The following is a 16,091-nucleotide window of genomic DNA, read 5'->3' as shown; positions in this document are numbered from 1 at the left end:
CAGCGGGCTTCGTTATTGAAGCGACCGCTACACCTAAAGATGGCGGCACACTCGCTGTGCTGCTTTCGGCGAATGCCGGAGCCGTGGCTACTTTTCTGGGAGACATCTAGGAAAATTCCGCTTCGAGGTTTAGCTTCTGGTCGTCCGGCCTTCGGTTCCCAATTCCGAAGTGCATACAGTTTGGACCAACTCTATCAGCCACAGGAAAAGGAAGCCGACACCGCAAAGGTTGGGTTTCGGAAGTCCGAAGGGAAATGTTTATTTAACAGTCCAACATATTTGAGAGCTCCAGGTTGGCAGCAATTAACTTAGAATATAATCTGATCGTGTATGCATTGCTCTGGAATTTGGTGAGAGGAGCAAACATAGTAAATAAAAAATAGGAGAAATAAAATAATACATGTGGCTTAGGACTCTGGTGCTTATATGTATTCCATACAGGCTCTGCATGTGGTCTTATTTCAAATGTACTACTTTTGTATTACTTCTGTTTTAATAGGACGAATTTGTTACAAAATACTTGCAACTGTAATAATTTGAGGTACTCGACATATGCATTTCTGTGTTCCAGGATTTGGCAAGCCAGACAATTCCAGAGATTCCTGTGGGTGAGTCCAGAACATAAGCAAAATGCCTTGACTTTCCTAGAGAGATTTCCTTAATGTATTTTATCTATGTTTTATCTGCTTTATAGATAAGTGTAAATTTAGTCCCAAAAAATACCATTCAACTTAATGGAATTTATTTTTGATTACCAGTAAATGTATATTGGCATATACTGAAAATCAGAATATTTTTTTAGAAAGCATAGAAGGGTCAATGTTATTGCACAGAAGGGTCAATGCCTTGACTTGCCATGTGTGAGTAGATAGCAATATATTTTTTAAATAAATAATATAAAGATGAAACAACTTGACTCTACCCACAGTGGAGGAATGGATGGTGATAATAAAATTGATGATGATGATAATAATGATGATGTTGGAATTTGCTGAGATGGCTAAATTTACTTATTTGATCAGAGAAAAGACATGTTTATTGCTGGCTGGAAACCCCTAATGGACTTTCTTACTTTTACACTTGAACTCTTTTCTTTTTTTTTCTATTTCTTTTATTTAATCTATATTCATTTCTGTTAGTTTTTAATCTTTCAAAAATTCTTAATAAAATTATTTTTTAAAAAACAGTAACAAAAAAAATCCTTTAGTAAAAGAAGAACTATTTTTAATTGTGATATTCCTAAAATGGCTTTAGGGGCAATATTGTATTTTAAGAGACTCTATTCTTAATAGTTTTTTCCACGTGCTAATACAGGAACTCCTCAACTTACAACAGTTCACTTAGTGACTGTTCAAAATTACAAGTGACTTATGACCATTTTTCACACTTATGACTGTTATAGCATCCCCATGGTCACACAATTTACATTCAGGTGTAAATAAGCAAAATGCCTTGACTTTCCTTTGATTCACATTTATGATGGTTGCAGTATCCTAGGGTGATGTGGTCACCTTTTGCAACCTTCCAACAAGCAAAGTCAATGGGTAAACAAGATTCACTTAACAACTGTTACTAATTTAACAATTGCAGTGGTTCACTTAACAAATGTAGCAAGAAAAGTTGTAAAATGGGGCAAAACTGATTTAACCAATTTCTCATTTAGCAACATAAATTTTGGACTCAGATGTAGGCATAAATTGAAGATTACCTGTATTTGTTAACTCATTCTATTTCTACATTCTACTTAGAGCATAAATGGATATCTTTTCAATCCTTTTTTATGCTTTCATTTTTGGATTTCCAGATCGTTTGTCTGTTTCCTATTCACGGAGCAGTGGCCCAGGAGGCCAGAATGTGAATAAAGGTAAAAAAAAAAGAAAGTCTGACTACATATGCATGTATTACTTGAGAACAAATCCCATTGACATTAATGAGACTTCCTATAATAAATTAAGGTATGGGTTTTGGAGTTGGGCAGCCTAGAAATTTGACAAATAAAATCAAGTGTTCATGAGCAGCACACTTATCAATAAATTGGGAGGAAAAGGTAGGCCCTTCCAAGCTGCATAACTCTTTACCCTGCAGAGTAGTTATTTATTTCTTCTTTTCACACCCAGTGAATTCAAAAGCGGAAGTCCGATTCCATTTGGCATCAGCAGATTGGATCTCCGAAGAAGTGCGACAAAAAATGGCAGTGCTGGTAATTCTCAAAATTTATTTTCCCTTTTTGAGATAGATTTGTTAAAGTAGCATACACTTAGTTTACCAAGTTCCTGTAAAAAATATGGCACAAGATTTCCTACACAAAAAATATAGACCATCCAGAGGGACCCATTTAGGTTGTGTAACAAAATATAAGTCTATAAATATATAACATCAGAAGATGGATCTTAAAAATTGCTTTATACCATTATGAGATTTAAATTATTTTTTTTACAAGAACTCTGACATAATAAATAAAAGCCTGGTAAAAGACATGATGCTAGGGACCACTGAAAATAGGAGTCATTTACTAGGCCAATGGCTGATAATTCAGTCATATTCTTTATATGATTGTTTATTAGAAACATTTTACTTATTTCTTTAGTTCAAAAACTCAAGATTATGTAAAAATATGAGGTTATATGCAAAATTGTATTACATCTATTTCCTTTATCTCAAAGAATGAGTGGCTTCCTACAATTTAGCAGACAGGTCATCCCAATATCAGCTGCTTTAAGTGGTTTCAGGTACTGGGGCAAAAGATTTCTAAATAAGAAGGTCTAATCCCCAGTTTTCAAACGAGATGAATTATTTGTTACTAAGACAAAAATATATTTTGTCCACAAATATAGGAGTGCTTGATTTCATACTTTACTTTAACCCTTAATATGGTTTGCTTGATTTTGGCTTAGTGGGATCATAAAATCTTCATTATTGTGTAACATTATATAATTTTAACCACTACAGTTTACATGGTGACTTTAAAAATCATATTTTGATAATAGAAATCTGTTTTATTTTCCAGAGAATAGAAAATTATATAAATATGCTCCCTCTTTGAAGGAGATAGAGGTTTGGGAATGTGCAAAATAAATGCAATAAATAATAAAATGTTTTATTTCCCAGCAAAAACAGAAGATCAATAAATTGGGAGAGCTAATAATCACTTCTGAAGTGAGTCGCTATCAGATGAGGAATTTGGCAGAATGCTTACAAAAGATCAGGAACATGATTGCAGAATCCACTGTGAATCCTCATGTTATATCTGAAGAAACTGCTGAGATGATCAGAAAAAGGTAAATCTGAGACAAAACTAACAGGTGACTTAATTAGAATTCCTTTGGACACAACATGATGTATATACACCAGAATTCTCAGTTGATGCTCCCTTAGGCCAAGATGGAGCCATTTGTAATTAAGACAAGAACTACTACTCTCTCATTATTTAGTATAATTATCACATTAAACATTTTAAGAAAAGATTTGTGGTGTCACTGAGTACTTATAGTTTAATATATCATAATAAATAAGAGTCTAGTTTTTCACTTTTCTTAATTTCAGTTAGAGAAGCAAAGACAACATTTGTTAATTTTGGATGGCACATCATGGATTAACACGAACATTCTACCTTTAAAACACTGATTAACATAGATAGATATTGTTAAAACAAGCAAGTCTGCCAATTATATTCAGATTGTATAAATGTGATATTGTCCACACATCAAAATAAGCCATAAAGTGATTTGCCTTGTTTTAACTAAATATAAAAGTGAAATATGAAACAAAATATGAAAGCTTTTTTCATTTTGTAAACTTTTATATGTTAGCCTTATATGTGGGCCACATCCTGATAGCTTGTTCAACAAATGTGCCTTAACAGCTAGTTTTAGTATACTGACATAAACAACCCCGTTCATGAATAATCTCTATTTTCGATCTTGAGAAAAGAACACATACACAATTTCTGATAGAAATGAGAGATGTTTCTCCGAAAATCTTTTTTGGAAAGCTAGCCACAGTTAAAAGCTTTTTTGCATTTAAGATGATTTAATTTTAAAATACATTATAAAAATTGCAGAGTGATAAATATAAGCAAGTCACTGCTGCATCTTTTCCAGAATTGCCATTTGAATTTGAAGAATCTTCTTCACTAATGCCAGTAAAAAGTTCTCCCCAAATCAAACATAAAAATATATTCCCTTTGCTTTCTTCTGGTAATTTATACTTGTATAAAACATGGATGTGGCTCTTGCTGGGAGCAGGAGAATTCAAATTATTTTTGGGACTTTTAAAACCAATAAAACTTGACAACATAGCACTTCACTAAAGTTTTATAAAATTAGCCTTTGTAATGAATGGGCAAACATTTATTTCCACCATTCACTAACTTGCTCACTTCAGTTGAATCAAGATTAACAGTTAATTCAGCATCTCCCTCTTGCTTGATTTTGGCTTTCTTTCTTGAAGTTTAATTTACTTGTAAATTGTTATGTTCTTTTAATGTGTGTTTGTAACGACCAAGAAAAAGGTGGATTTTCCCTTATATGCCTCTAAAGTTCCTGCTTCTTGAAGGAATGTAGAGTTAAAGATTTTAGGTTTTTTACCACATATTTCTATGTGGTAAAACATATACTGATTGGTCAGTATAGGCCAGTGATGGCTAACCATTTTGTCGTCGCATGCTGCAAGTGTGTGTGTGAGCATGCGCACATGTGCCTGCACCCATAATGCAATGTGTGCATGACCCCCGTCCCCCTGCCCATGCGTGTGTGACCCCCCTCGGTGTGGACCCCCTGTGCACGCCCCCCCGTGGGTGCATGCACATCTCCCGTGTGTGCCCCGCTCACACACAGCAGATACCCAACAATCGGCTGGCGGGGGGCATGCACGTGTGCAATGGATCTGTTCTGGGCGACGGCTTGCGTGCCAGCAGAAATGGCTCTGCGTGCCACTTCCAGCACGTGCCATCGGTTAGCCATCATGGGTATAGGCTGTGGGATTTCTATATCTCATGCCCCACAGTTAGCAAAAATGGCATCCCCTACCCAAGTAAACAGTCACAGCCAAAGTGCTACAAAGTACTGTGCTAGAGGTTTCTGGGAAAAGGAGAGAAACTCTTCATAATCCATCTGATGGAATCAGCTCTGGCCATTACAATATTATTTTATGAACATTTCGTCTAGAAGAAGGGTAAGAATCCAGAATTAATTTACAACCACTTAAATGTCATTTTCTACATCTGTTTGGGTTTAGGGTGGAGAAGATGAATAGAGAACGCCTCCGACAAAAAAAAGCACGATCTTCTTTGAAGCAAAGTAGACAAGTGGACTATGACTGAACATCTCTAAATAATGCAAGAACATATTCCTTGGACTCTTTTATTTCCTAGATGGAAAAGAGAAACTACTTGTGTTCTTTACATTAAAATAAAAAAAACTGTATCATCAAAATTTGCCCTTGAAATAGGAACAAATGTTTAATTACCTCTATAATATTAGTAATGGTGGCAGAAGATACAGGTAGTCCTCGACTTACAACCACAATGGAGCCCAAAATTTCTGTTGCTAAGCAAAACAGTTGTTAAGTGAGTTTTTCCTCATTTTACAACCTTTCTTGCCACAATTGCTAAGTGAATCGCTATATTTGTTAAGAACACGGTTGTTAAGTGAACCTGACTTCCCCATGGACTTAACTTGTCAGGAGGTAGCAAAAGTTGATTACTCAACCCTGGGACACTGCAACTTGTGAGTCAATTGCCAAACACCTGAATTTTGATCATGTGACTGCAATGATCATGTGAAAAACTATCATAAGTCATTTTTTTCAGTGCCATTGCATTGAAAATTCGAATAATCTAAACATTGAATAATGTTTAGATAGCAACCGTAGACCTCTCAGGAACTCTACACCCACCAGAGATATCTGTCTTGTCTCTTCATTGGCAGCAGTTGTCTGTAGCATTTGTGGGTGATCTCAAGTCGTCTTGTCTGGGAAGGGAGGGAGGAAGTTCAGAAAACCAGCACTTGCTACCTTATACACTTGTTCTACCATGCCTAATTGGAAGAGCTATTCACATATCTATATATCACTAAAACTCTCCCGTTGGTCTGTTTGTAACCTTCAATTGGTGAAACGGCAATCATTTTTGAATCAACATACTTCAAATGGACTAACTTTAAAAAGTTAAAAATACAGGACCCATAACTTCTATGGGATTGAAATTTGGTAAGTTGTGTCTGCTTCAGCATTGCTCCATTGCAGAGGTGTCAAACTCAAGACCTGGTGGCCGCATCCAGCCCAGGTTGCTTAGAACTGGCCCCTGGGGCTGCCTTGGAAATAGCCAAGGACCAGCCCTGGGTGCCTCTGCCAGTGAAAACAGAGCTTGCGAGGGCTGTGCACAGCCTTCCCGAGCTCTGTTTTCACTGGCAGGGGGTTGCAGGAGACTGTCGCAACCAAAAATGGAGCTCAGGAGCCTGTTTTTGCTGGCACCACAGGTGTCCCCCCAACACAAGTGATGTCATGCTGAGCACGTCCACCCCACGAGGTCAAACAAATCTGAGGCCCTCAATGAAATCGAGTTTGACACCCTTGCTCCATTGCCATAGGCAGCTGCAGTCACATGACCAGTGGCGGATTAAGGTTTACTGGTGCCCTAAGCACTGACAAATGTTGGTGCCCGCCTCCTTTGTGCACACTGTACAAACGAAGCCATATTCTCAACTTTGTGGTGCCCCTTTGGGCACGTGCTTAGCCTGCTTAATGGTTAATACACCACTGCACATGGCCATCATTTTCAATCTACCTACCAGGTTCCCACAAGGAAAGTCAATGGGGAAGCAGGCAAGGAACCTCACAAGTCGTTCATGTAAGTCGCTCCTGCAGTTCTTTTCCTCCTGAGAAGCACTGTTACAGATATGAGAGCCCAGGGATTTTGTACTTCATAGCACTCCTTGCTTCCCCTCGCTCCATAGTGGCTCCTGCCAGCCCATCCATGTTAAGCAGTCCCTGCCTCTGGTGATCTGCTTGTATTCAGTAGTGCATGTGTGTGTGTTTTCTTTTTGCAAGATTACTGTGTTTCTCTGGTTAGGTAAGGAAATATTGCTGAAACTAGGACCCAATAAGGTTCTTCGGTTTCTCCTGATACTTTTTATTAATTAAAATCAATAATACAACTTGGCAAAGATTACATATTTCCTTTCCACAAATGCCCCATAGTAAGTTGAGGATAAATGGGGCAGTTCCTTAATATTTAATTTTTACATACAAATACTGACAAAATACTTTTTTATTTAGAAATTATCTTGAGGGGTCCAGAATGTTGAACAAAATATAATTGTAAAATGCAATAAAAGGAGTAAATTTGAATCTCCAGAATCTGCAAACAAAACTGAAATAGAGAAAATTGTAGTTTGACGTATTTCCACAGCAAAACGCAACAAAACATAAGTGAAAATAGCAGCACCCCTCAACAAAAGCCGTCATTTAAAAGTACGCAAAACACATAAATCTTTTGTAAAGATGTACTTGCAAGGGGCATTTATTAAATACGCCTATTTCTATTGTTTGTTAGAAAAAAATCATCCATTTCTAGAATAAAAAGAAAGAAGAAAAAAATCATCCAGTGATAAAGCATCTTTGAACTTACACAATTGCCACTAGGTGGGGCTAAAGAGCTCCATTTTTTTCCGATGAAAAATGACTCTGATCCAACAAGCCCGTATTTCATAAAGGCCGGGAAGCTTAGTCAATTCTGCTACGAAACTGATACGTTCAACCATCTGGAGCAAGTAACTAAATATTGTCAGGGTCAGATTTAAAGCCTGCGGCATGACAACGATGAGATGTTAGGCACGTTTTTCGGGTGTAGCGTCGAAGAACAGCCTTATACGTTAAGTCACAGTCGTGCTAACGTAAAGAAATCAGCAGAAATACTCGTAACAACGGAAGGAAAACTGAGCAATTTAAATGTTCATAGCAAGAGAAAACAGAAATTTTAAACCTGCAACACCACCCTAAAAAAAGTAAACCTTCCACCCCAGATGGGACTCGAACCCACAATCCCTGGCTTAGGAGGCCAGTGCCTTATCCATTAGGCCACTGGGGCTTCCGAGAAAAAGCTGCTTACGTTTATACTTAACTCTGTAATATCCGACTCTTCATTCTTCAGTTTTAGGTTAGGTATTTCTATTTCCTGTTTCATTCACACCAAGTGATAATTGGAGTCCAGGGTGGGTTTATTTCTTTTATATTATTATCTGAGGTTGTTGTTTTTTTACATTTAAATGTTGCCTGTATAATCTATTATAATCCTCATTTTTTCCCTTAGTTTAATGCTCTCCAAGCATGTGGGGTTTCAAGAATTCCTATCCTGCAGGCTGAATAGCCAAATTGGTTGCTCATGAGAATTGTACAGTACAACTCTAAATCTGTAGCTTGCTGGAAACTAGAGATGTGAGAGAGGATATCACAAGGAGTCTCAGACAATTCACTTTATAGAATTGGATGTCTTTAAGATGCAGATGGTCCACACATCTTAAAAGTTGCCAAGTTTGAAACTTATTATTATAAAATATCTTAAAGACGTCCAATTCTATAAACTTTGAAGGCATCTTAAAGGCCATCTAGCCCAACCCCCTGCTTTTTGCAGGATCCAACAGATCAAAGCTTTTCAAATTGGATTCCCTAGGTTCTGCAACAAATTAATATTTTCAGACTTATCATTACCTTGGTTACCCTTTTCTGAATATGCTCCAATTTGTCACTCTCCTTTTTTGAACAGTGTTGCCCAGAACCAAACACAGCTATGGCTCTAAATGGGGTAACCAGCCAGATTAAAGTGGAACAAATAATCCCTGTAATATGGATTCTACAACCCTGAATACGCACTGCAAGGTGGCATTTCTTATTTCAGCAGCTGCATCACAATGCTGGCTTATATATAATTTATATATAACATTCAGATTCTTTTGACAGGTTCTGCTGTGGAAACAGTTCCCAGAGCTTTACATTTAGCTATCAGGTCCAGCCAGCTGACCGGAACAGGAATCAAAATCTGTGTCACCTCTCCCTGAACTGTTTTTACTTAAAAAAAAAAATAGTTTAAAATAAATTTAAAAAAAACAAGCAAGCAAAAAAACCCTGAAAGAATAGACTCAGTGAACCACTGGATCTTTTTCTGCTGTCAGTTTTCTATGTTTCTATGAATACTTTTTTTAAAAAAGCTAGTCTACCACCCCTCGACATCATCGGCCTTATTAAATTTCTCTTACTTTTAGAAGTTTTTCCCCCAAACATTCAGCTAGAATCTACTTTCTTGAAATTTAAATCCATTGTCTTTCTACTCTTGGAGGAAAAAAAACACAAATTTTAACTTCTCCTGCGTGGTATTTTTTCAGATATTTGAAAAGTGCTATCATATTCAATGCTCATGTATTATCTGACCTGTCAACTGGTTCACTACAGTTACTGCTTAACATTTTACTCCATCCATTGAGCAGGTATGGAATGTTTGCTCTTTCTTTTCTTTTTGAAATATCTGAAGAAGTGAGATTCATTCTTATTATCTTTCACTAACCCTAGCATTTTAAACATCCACTTTGCTGACATCTGTTATAGAGTTGTTGGCTGTACTCTGCTCTCTTTCCATTTCCTGAATATGTCCTTTTTTAAGTCTTTAGTTCTTCATTGTTCTTCATTGGGGGTTGGGGGAGCAGCCATAATGGTTTTGCTGTCCTCCATTTTCCCTCAACAGGAATTGTTTAGAATTATGCTTTCTGTGGTGTTTGGAAAAGACTGAGCTGAAGTCTTCACTCTGGTCCGTGTTTCCAGCGGGAACACAGACCGTTCCTATTGGCTGATGCCGTTTGACAGCTCCCTTTTATAGCCGGCTGTCAAACGGCATCAGCCAATAGAAGTGGTCCGTGTTCCCTCTGGAAACACAGACCAGAGTGAAGACTTCAGCTCAGTCTTTTCCGAACACCACACTCCATTCCCCCAGAACAGAGCATGCATAGTCCTTGAAATAACTCGGGCGCTTGCACAGATCTTCTAAGTCCTGACGAAGCTGCTGCTGGAAGGAACTTTTCTGCTTGCTGGGCAACTTCTGGTGCCGACGAAGCTGGCGTCTCGGCTTCAGGCATTTTTGGGCGAGGGACAGATGGCTGTTCAGGTAGGCTTACATTCCTGTCGGATCCGAGGGACGTTTCTTTGGGCGCCGGCAGTTTCTCTGTTGCAGGAACATCTTGAGGGCCATCTGCAGATGCACTCCAACGCCTTCTAAGCTGATCGATATGGTGGCGCCAGATGCGCCCATCTTGCAGTTGGACCCTGTAAGACTTAGGACCAGTTACCGCCACAATTTGCCCAGGCATCCACAAAGGGTGCCCCGCATAGTTCCGGGCATAGACCTGGTCATTCTCAGCGAACTCCCTTGCCTGGCTTTTTGACCCTAGGGGTGTGACTGGGGCATAATGCAGATGGAGTCTGTCTAGGGTGGTCCTCAGATGTCTACCCATGAGGAGTTCAGCCAGAGACCTATTAGTGATGGCACAGGGAGTTGTGTGCTGGGTCAGGAGATACTTAGCGAGCCTAGAGTGCCAATCTATAGGCCCAAACCTTGCCAGGGCCTCCTTAACTGATCTGACTGCCCTTTCAGCCAGGCCATTACTGGCAGGATGAAAAGGAGCTGTAAGTGCGTGCCTTATTCCTAGGTTGGCTTGGAAGACCTCAAACTCACAGGAAGTAAACTGGGGGCCGTTATCAGACACGATGGTGTCAGGGAGGCCATGGGTAGCGAATATCCTTGATAGAGCCTCAGTGACAGCTTCTGAAGTTGTGGTGGTCATCAAGGTCAGTTCTACCCATTTAGAAAAAGAATCAACCATCACCAGGAATGTACGCCCATGAACGGGGCCAGCCAGATCAATACGCACCCGGGACCAAGGGGCCACAGAATCTTCCCACCTGCCTGGAGTGGATGTCGGTGGAGCAGGTCTGGTAGCTTGGCATGGCTGAGAAGCATTCACCCAACTTGTAATCTGAGCATCCATGCCTGGCCACCATACATAACTGCGAGCCAGGGCCTTCATCCTGACAAAGCCAGGATGGCCCTCATGCAGGACCTTTAAAACTGACTCTTGCAACTTGAAAGGGATAACTACCCTCATTCCCCAAAGTAAACAGCCTTGCAAAGAAGATAGTTCTTGCTGGCGAATTTTGAAAGGCATGAATTCGGGGGCATAAGGAATTGCTGGCCACCCCGTTCCCACCCAGTCAAGAACTTGGGCGATTACCTTGTCCTTGGAAGAGTGGGAAGCGATATCGAGGGCAGTGATGGGAAGTTTGAGATTGCTGATCTGGAAAACAGCATTAGTTGGTGCATGATCCTCCACAGGAACAGGCAGGGGGCAGCAACTAAGAGCATCACTGTGGCATAGACTCTTGCCAGGTCGATGAACCAGTGTATAGGAATAGGCAGCCAGAAATAAGGTCCACCTGGTCATTCTTGGAGACAAAATCTGAGGAGTTTGTCTTTCGCCAGACAGAAGGCCTAACAGAGGCTTGTGATCCGTGATCAACTCGAAATAGTATCCATATAGAAACTCATGGAATTTTTTGACAGAAGCAACTGCAGCCAAAGCCTCCTTGTCAATTTGGCTGTAGTTGTGCTCAGCTGGAGAAAAAGGCAATGGGTGCCTCAGAACCATTAGGCAGTCTACGACTTAAAACAGCACCTATGCCAAAAGGAGAAGCATCTGCTGCTAAAATTAAAGGTAAATGTTCATTAAATTGTATCAGGACAGCATTGGATGTAAGTAGTGATTTGACAGCATGAAAGGCATGGGCTTCCCTAGGTCCCCAGTGCCAGGGGGATTGCTTGTCCAAGAGTCTGTGCAGAGGCTCTTCAATAGAAGCTTTATGAGGCAAAAATGAAGCGTAAAAGTTAAGAAGTCCTAAAAAAGCCTGGAGCTCAGTTTTGTTAGTTGGCATGGGTGCCTCGTGAATAGCCCTTACTTTGGATTTGATTGGGTGAATACCAGAGGCGTCAATTCTGTATCCCAAAAATTCTTAACTGTGGGGTGGCAATAGTGCACTTGTCTTTCTTTAACTTAAGACCCTGCTGTCTGAAACGATCGAGGACTCCTCTGACTCTTTGCAGTAACTGAGGCTTGTCAGGGGCAGATATTAAAATGTCATCAAAATACGGAATTACGCCCGGTAATCCTTGAAGAAGTCTTTCCATTAAGGATTGGAAAATTCCTGGGGCTACACTTACGCCAAATTGGAGGCGCCTACATTTGAAAGCACCCCTGTGCGTTACAATAGTTTGTAGTTCAGTGGCTGTGTCATCAACAGGGAACTGTTGATAGGCCTGTGACATGTCTAATTTAGTGAAAATGGTTCCTGGCTCCAAAAGAATGTAGTAGGTGCTGGATAACAGGGACTGGATAGGCACTGATTTGTAAATATTTGTTCAATGACGTCTTGCAATCCGCGCAGATTCTTACGCTCCCGTCTTTCTTCAGGGGTGTCACTATTGGGGTTTCTCATTTTGCGAAGTCCACAGGCTCTAATACACCTTGTTTAATTAATTTGTCAAGCTCTATGTCTAATTTGGGGCGGATTGCAAAAGGTACCCTTCGAGGCTTTAAACAGATTGGTACTGCCTGAGGATCCAAGTTGAAAGATATTGTGGTTCCTAAATAATAGCCCAGCCCCTCGCTGAACACATCAGCATAGTCATTAAACAAGGTGTCCACTTCAGCATTTGTAATAGAGTGGATTCCGCTTATATGGAGGTCAAGGGCAGGTCTGTGTTTGCCTCAGGTTATTCCGCCACTCCACAACACTTTCAGTATCTCATTCTTTGGGTTCTTCTATCCATCTGGAACATCTTTTTAGTGCTCTTGTCCTCAGATCCTACAGGGTTTTTTTTGATTATTGGGACTTAATGCATAATCCACCGCTTTAGTCCAAGATATATTTGATTACACTTAATTTTCTTTCCCTTAAAATTAAGAACATTAGCATTACACGGTCACTTTCTCCCACTTCTCCTGCTACTTCTATTTCCCCAAATTATATTCAGTATTGATTAATATCGGGACAAGGATTCTCTGAATCTCTTGTGCCTTCTTCCACACTCTAAGGGAAGAAGTTGTCAGCACAATATGCCTGACATTTTCCTAGCCCAACTAGACATGGCAGAATCTCTTTCTCAGCATATAAAGGAGTTAAAGGACCTTCTGTCTAGGAGCATCAAAGTGTTGTTTTCCTGTGGAAGAGCAGCAGGGAAGTATGATGTGCTGCCTGCACCTCCAATCACTGTTCTGCTTCAGCCATAAGGTGTAGAATAAGGGTTCCGTCTGCGTGAGAAAAGTTGTAAGAAAAGGGCAGGTTGGAGAACGCCTCCACTGGTGCCAATTCTTGAGGATAGAAGAGAGCTCTGCTCTTGGTCCTCTGATCCCACCGAATGACCACTCCATGGGATCAGACAACAGGAACCAGAGGCCCCATGCCTGTATCTACTCTTTCCCTTCTGTTGCCAGAGAAGCAGAGCAGGAGAGAAGGAGGGGAAAGGGACCTTCTGCTCTTCCATCTCCACCCCACAGAATGGTGGCTCTGTAGATCAGGGGTGTTAAACTCTATTTCATTGATGGCCGCATCAGGATTGCATTTGATCTGGGAAGGGTATAGCCAGGGTAGGCGTGGCCAGCTTGACATCACTCCTGTCAGGGGCGCCTGTGGTGGCCTGAGAACTCTGCCAGTGAAAACGGGCTCCTGAGCTCTGTTTTTGGCTGTGACGGCCTCCTGCAACCCCCTTGCCAGCAAAAATGGAGCTCAAGAGGGGCACATGTTTTTGCTGAGCTCCGATTTTGCTGCGAGAGGCACCTTGGGCTGGTCCTTCACTGTTTCCAGGGCAGCTCCAGGCCCAGACCTAAGCACCCTGCAGGCCGGATCTGGCCCACGGACCTTGAGTTTGAGACCCCTGCTGTAGATGGAGAACAGTCAGCAGAAGAATTGGTCCCCCTTTTGTCTTGGTGGGCAGCATTACCATGAGATAAAAAGATAATTCTGCCTCACTTCTCTTTCCCCATAGAGTGGGGTGGGGCAGGAGAGGTCTTCAGCTAACAGAAAGAAGAAGAGGGGATGGGATGGGAAGAAAAGGGAAGGGTGGGGTGAGATGAGACAACAGATTGGGTTGGAGAAATGAGGGCAGAAAATCTATCAGTCTTCTCAAAACAGTATCTGGCACTGACAGCAGAAGACCCTTTTCTTATTTCTTGTACAGCTTCCAAAAGACCACTGGATAGGCATACAGAATTGCAGCCACCATCACCACTGATGGTGTTGCTGTAAGGTCAGCTATCAAGGCCAGATGTACAGATTTACCTGTATGGAGGGGTGGCTAAAAATCTCCAATTCCACAGAACACCTCAAAGGGATAACTCTCTGGCAAAGAGCCACCTTCCCCCCCCCGCCCCATCCACACCTGCTTCTCTCCCCCCCATCCTAGTAGGCAGAATTAGCAAGAGACGTTGAGGAGGTGTTTCTTTGGCCCTAAAATAGATAGCTGGTCCTGAAAAGTGACGCATGATGGAAATGTAGTCATAGCAATCTCCAGTAGCCAATAGGAATGGAGCAGGTCCTTGGCCCAACCTGATGTCAATAAAAGTTGCCAGAGAAGACATGAAAGAACCAGGAAAACCTCAAAAGTGGAACAAGTGATAAAAAAGACTGCAAGGGCAAGGGATGAACCATCCATCCATTTGTTCCTGGAATGGGTAACAAGGCATCTTCCTGCTGTGGATTTGATGTCATCTATTGATGTCCACTTAACTACTGATTTGCTTTCTGTTTTTAAACGTATCATATTTTGTAAAAATGAGTCCCATATTTCATTATATTTGTCCATACAAATATAGTAGTTTTTTAATTATGATATATATGTATTAGAATATGAATTAGAATACATATCTGTATTATTCATGTGTATGTTTGTGAATAAAAATTCATTAGATAACTATATAGATAGATAGATAGATAGATAGATAGATAGATAGATAGATAGATAGATATAGAAAGAGAGAGAGAGAATTGTAATTATTTATAGGTTACAATTTTGTTTAAATAATATATTATACTTTTCTTTGTTATATTTTTCACTTTAAAAAGCATTTTCTGTGCGATTTTTATTTCCTTGACAATGAATATATTGCTATTTTGCTGGTTTTTTATCATTATTTTAAAAATAAGTAACAAATGTTTTTAAAAAAATACCACTGAGGCCGTGAGCAGCTTATTAGGAGGTGATCAAAGAACAGCCCGCCCATCACTAAGAATTTCCGTCTCTTTGATAGATCTGCAATCTGTTTTGGGAAGCATTGTCTGTACATAACTTAGTAGATGTCCCATCATTTATGAATAAATTGTACATTCCCATGAAGGTATTTTCTAAAAAGAAAACGGTCGATTTGCGGGTCAAATTGCTCGAGAGTCTTGTTGATTGTTATTAATATTACCAGTGCTAGTATTGCTTCATACACTTTATGAGGAATGAAAACCAACAGCTCAGGATGCTTGGTCTGCAAAAAAAAGCTGCAGAAGTGCAAACAGTGTTTTAGAAGAATAAATATTCATCTTAAGCAGAAGTCAGCAAGAGTAAAATAATATTAATATCAGAATTAATTTCTTAACAGAATGACTGTAACCATCTATGCTATAACCTTCTGTTTACAACACAGGACTTTATCCATAGGTGACCGCGTGGCCTAATGGATAAGGCGTCTGACTTCGGATCAGAAGATTGAGGGTTCGAGTCCCTTCGTGGTCGTTTATTTTAGTTGTTGACAATAGATCTACAACTAAAGTTAAAAGATAGAATTGCTTTGCACCAGCTGAAACTCCCAACAATACGCGAAATAAAAAATCATTCCCCGTCTCAGCACTGTGTTTGGTTTTATGCAGCGAACAATATGTATCAAAAATATGGAACCGAATAGTGAACGAAGAACAAAATCATAACACACTATGTCATTTTATTTTTAGCCTATTTAAAGCTTATTTGTTTTTCTTGCAAAAGAAAATGGACGGGAAGCATCTGCAAAAAG

At 40.1% G+C, this 16,091-nt stretch overlaps 1 protein-coding gene, 1 long non-coding RNA gene and 2 other non-coding genes across 4 annotated transcripts; 3 read left to right on the top strand and 1 right to left on the bottom strand.

Moving 5' to 3' along the window:
- Positions 1-5,432, top strand: MRPL58 (mitochondrial ribosomal protein L58). Its single transcript, XM_026701950.2, has 6 exons — positions 1-228; positions 572-608; positions 1,805-1,864; positions 2,118-2,200; positions 3,109-3,278; positions 5,236-5,432. The coding sequence occupies exons 1-6, from the start codon at positions 40-42 to the stop codon at positions 5,318-5,320; spliced, it is 624 nt and encodes a 207-aa protein (XP_026557735.1). The 5' UTR covers positions 1-39; the 3' UTR covers positions 5,321-5,432.
- A 2,581-nt stretch (positions 5,433-8,013) lies between these two features.
- Positions 8,014-8,086, bottom strand: TRNAR-CCU (transfer RNA arginine (anticodon CCU)). The gene has a single exon. It is a non-coding gene; the product is annotated as a tRNA-Arg (tRNA).
- Positions 8,087-9,937: 1,851 nt separating this feature from the next.
- On the top strand, positions 9,938-15,968 carry LOC148127005 (uncharacterized). Its single transcript, XR_015741810.1, has 2 exons — positions 9,938-10,150; positions 15,726-15,968. It is a non-coding gene; the product is annotated as an uncharacterized LOC148127005 (long non-coding RNA).
- On the top strand, positions 15,742-15,814 carry TRNAR-UCG (transfer RNA arginine (anticodon UCG)). The gene has a single exon. It is a non-coding gene; the product is annotated as a tRNA-Arg (tRNA).
- Positions 15,969-16,091: the final 123 nt, after the last annotated feature.

This window comes from Pseudonaja textilis, chromosome 2 (assembly GCF_049901715.1).
Source record: "Pseudonaja textilis isolate UNSWEBS1 chromosome 2, rPseTex1.2, whole genome shotgun sequence".
Classification (NCBI taxonomy): Eukaryota; Metazoa; Chordata; class Lepidosauria; order Squamata; family Elapidae; genus Pseudonaja; species Pseudonaja textilis.
Note: the sequence above shows the minus strand (reverse complement) of the source record. Positions and strands in the feature narration are given on the sequence as shown.

Bases quoted from the DNA above. Each gene is read 5' to 3' on its own strand.
- MRPL58 (XM_026701950.2), top strand. From the start codon at position 40: ATGGCGGCACACTCGCTGTGCTGCTTTCGGCGAATGCCGGAGCCGTGG. The intron at 609-1,804 runs GTGAGTCCAGAA...TTGGATTTCCAG, and splicing joins AATTCCAGAGATTCCTGTGG to ATCGTTTGTCTGTTTCCTAT. The intron at 3,279-5,235 runs GTAAATCTGAGA...GTTTGGGTTTAG, and splicing joins GCTGAGATGATCAGAAAAAG to GGTGGAGAAGATGAATAGAG.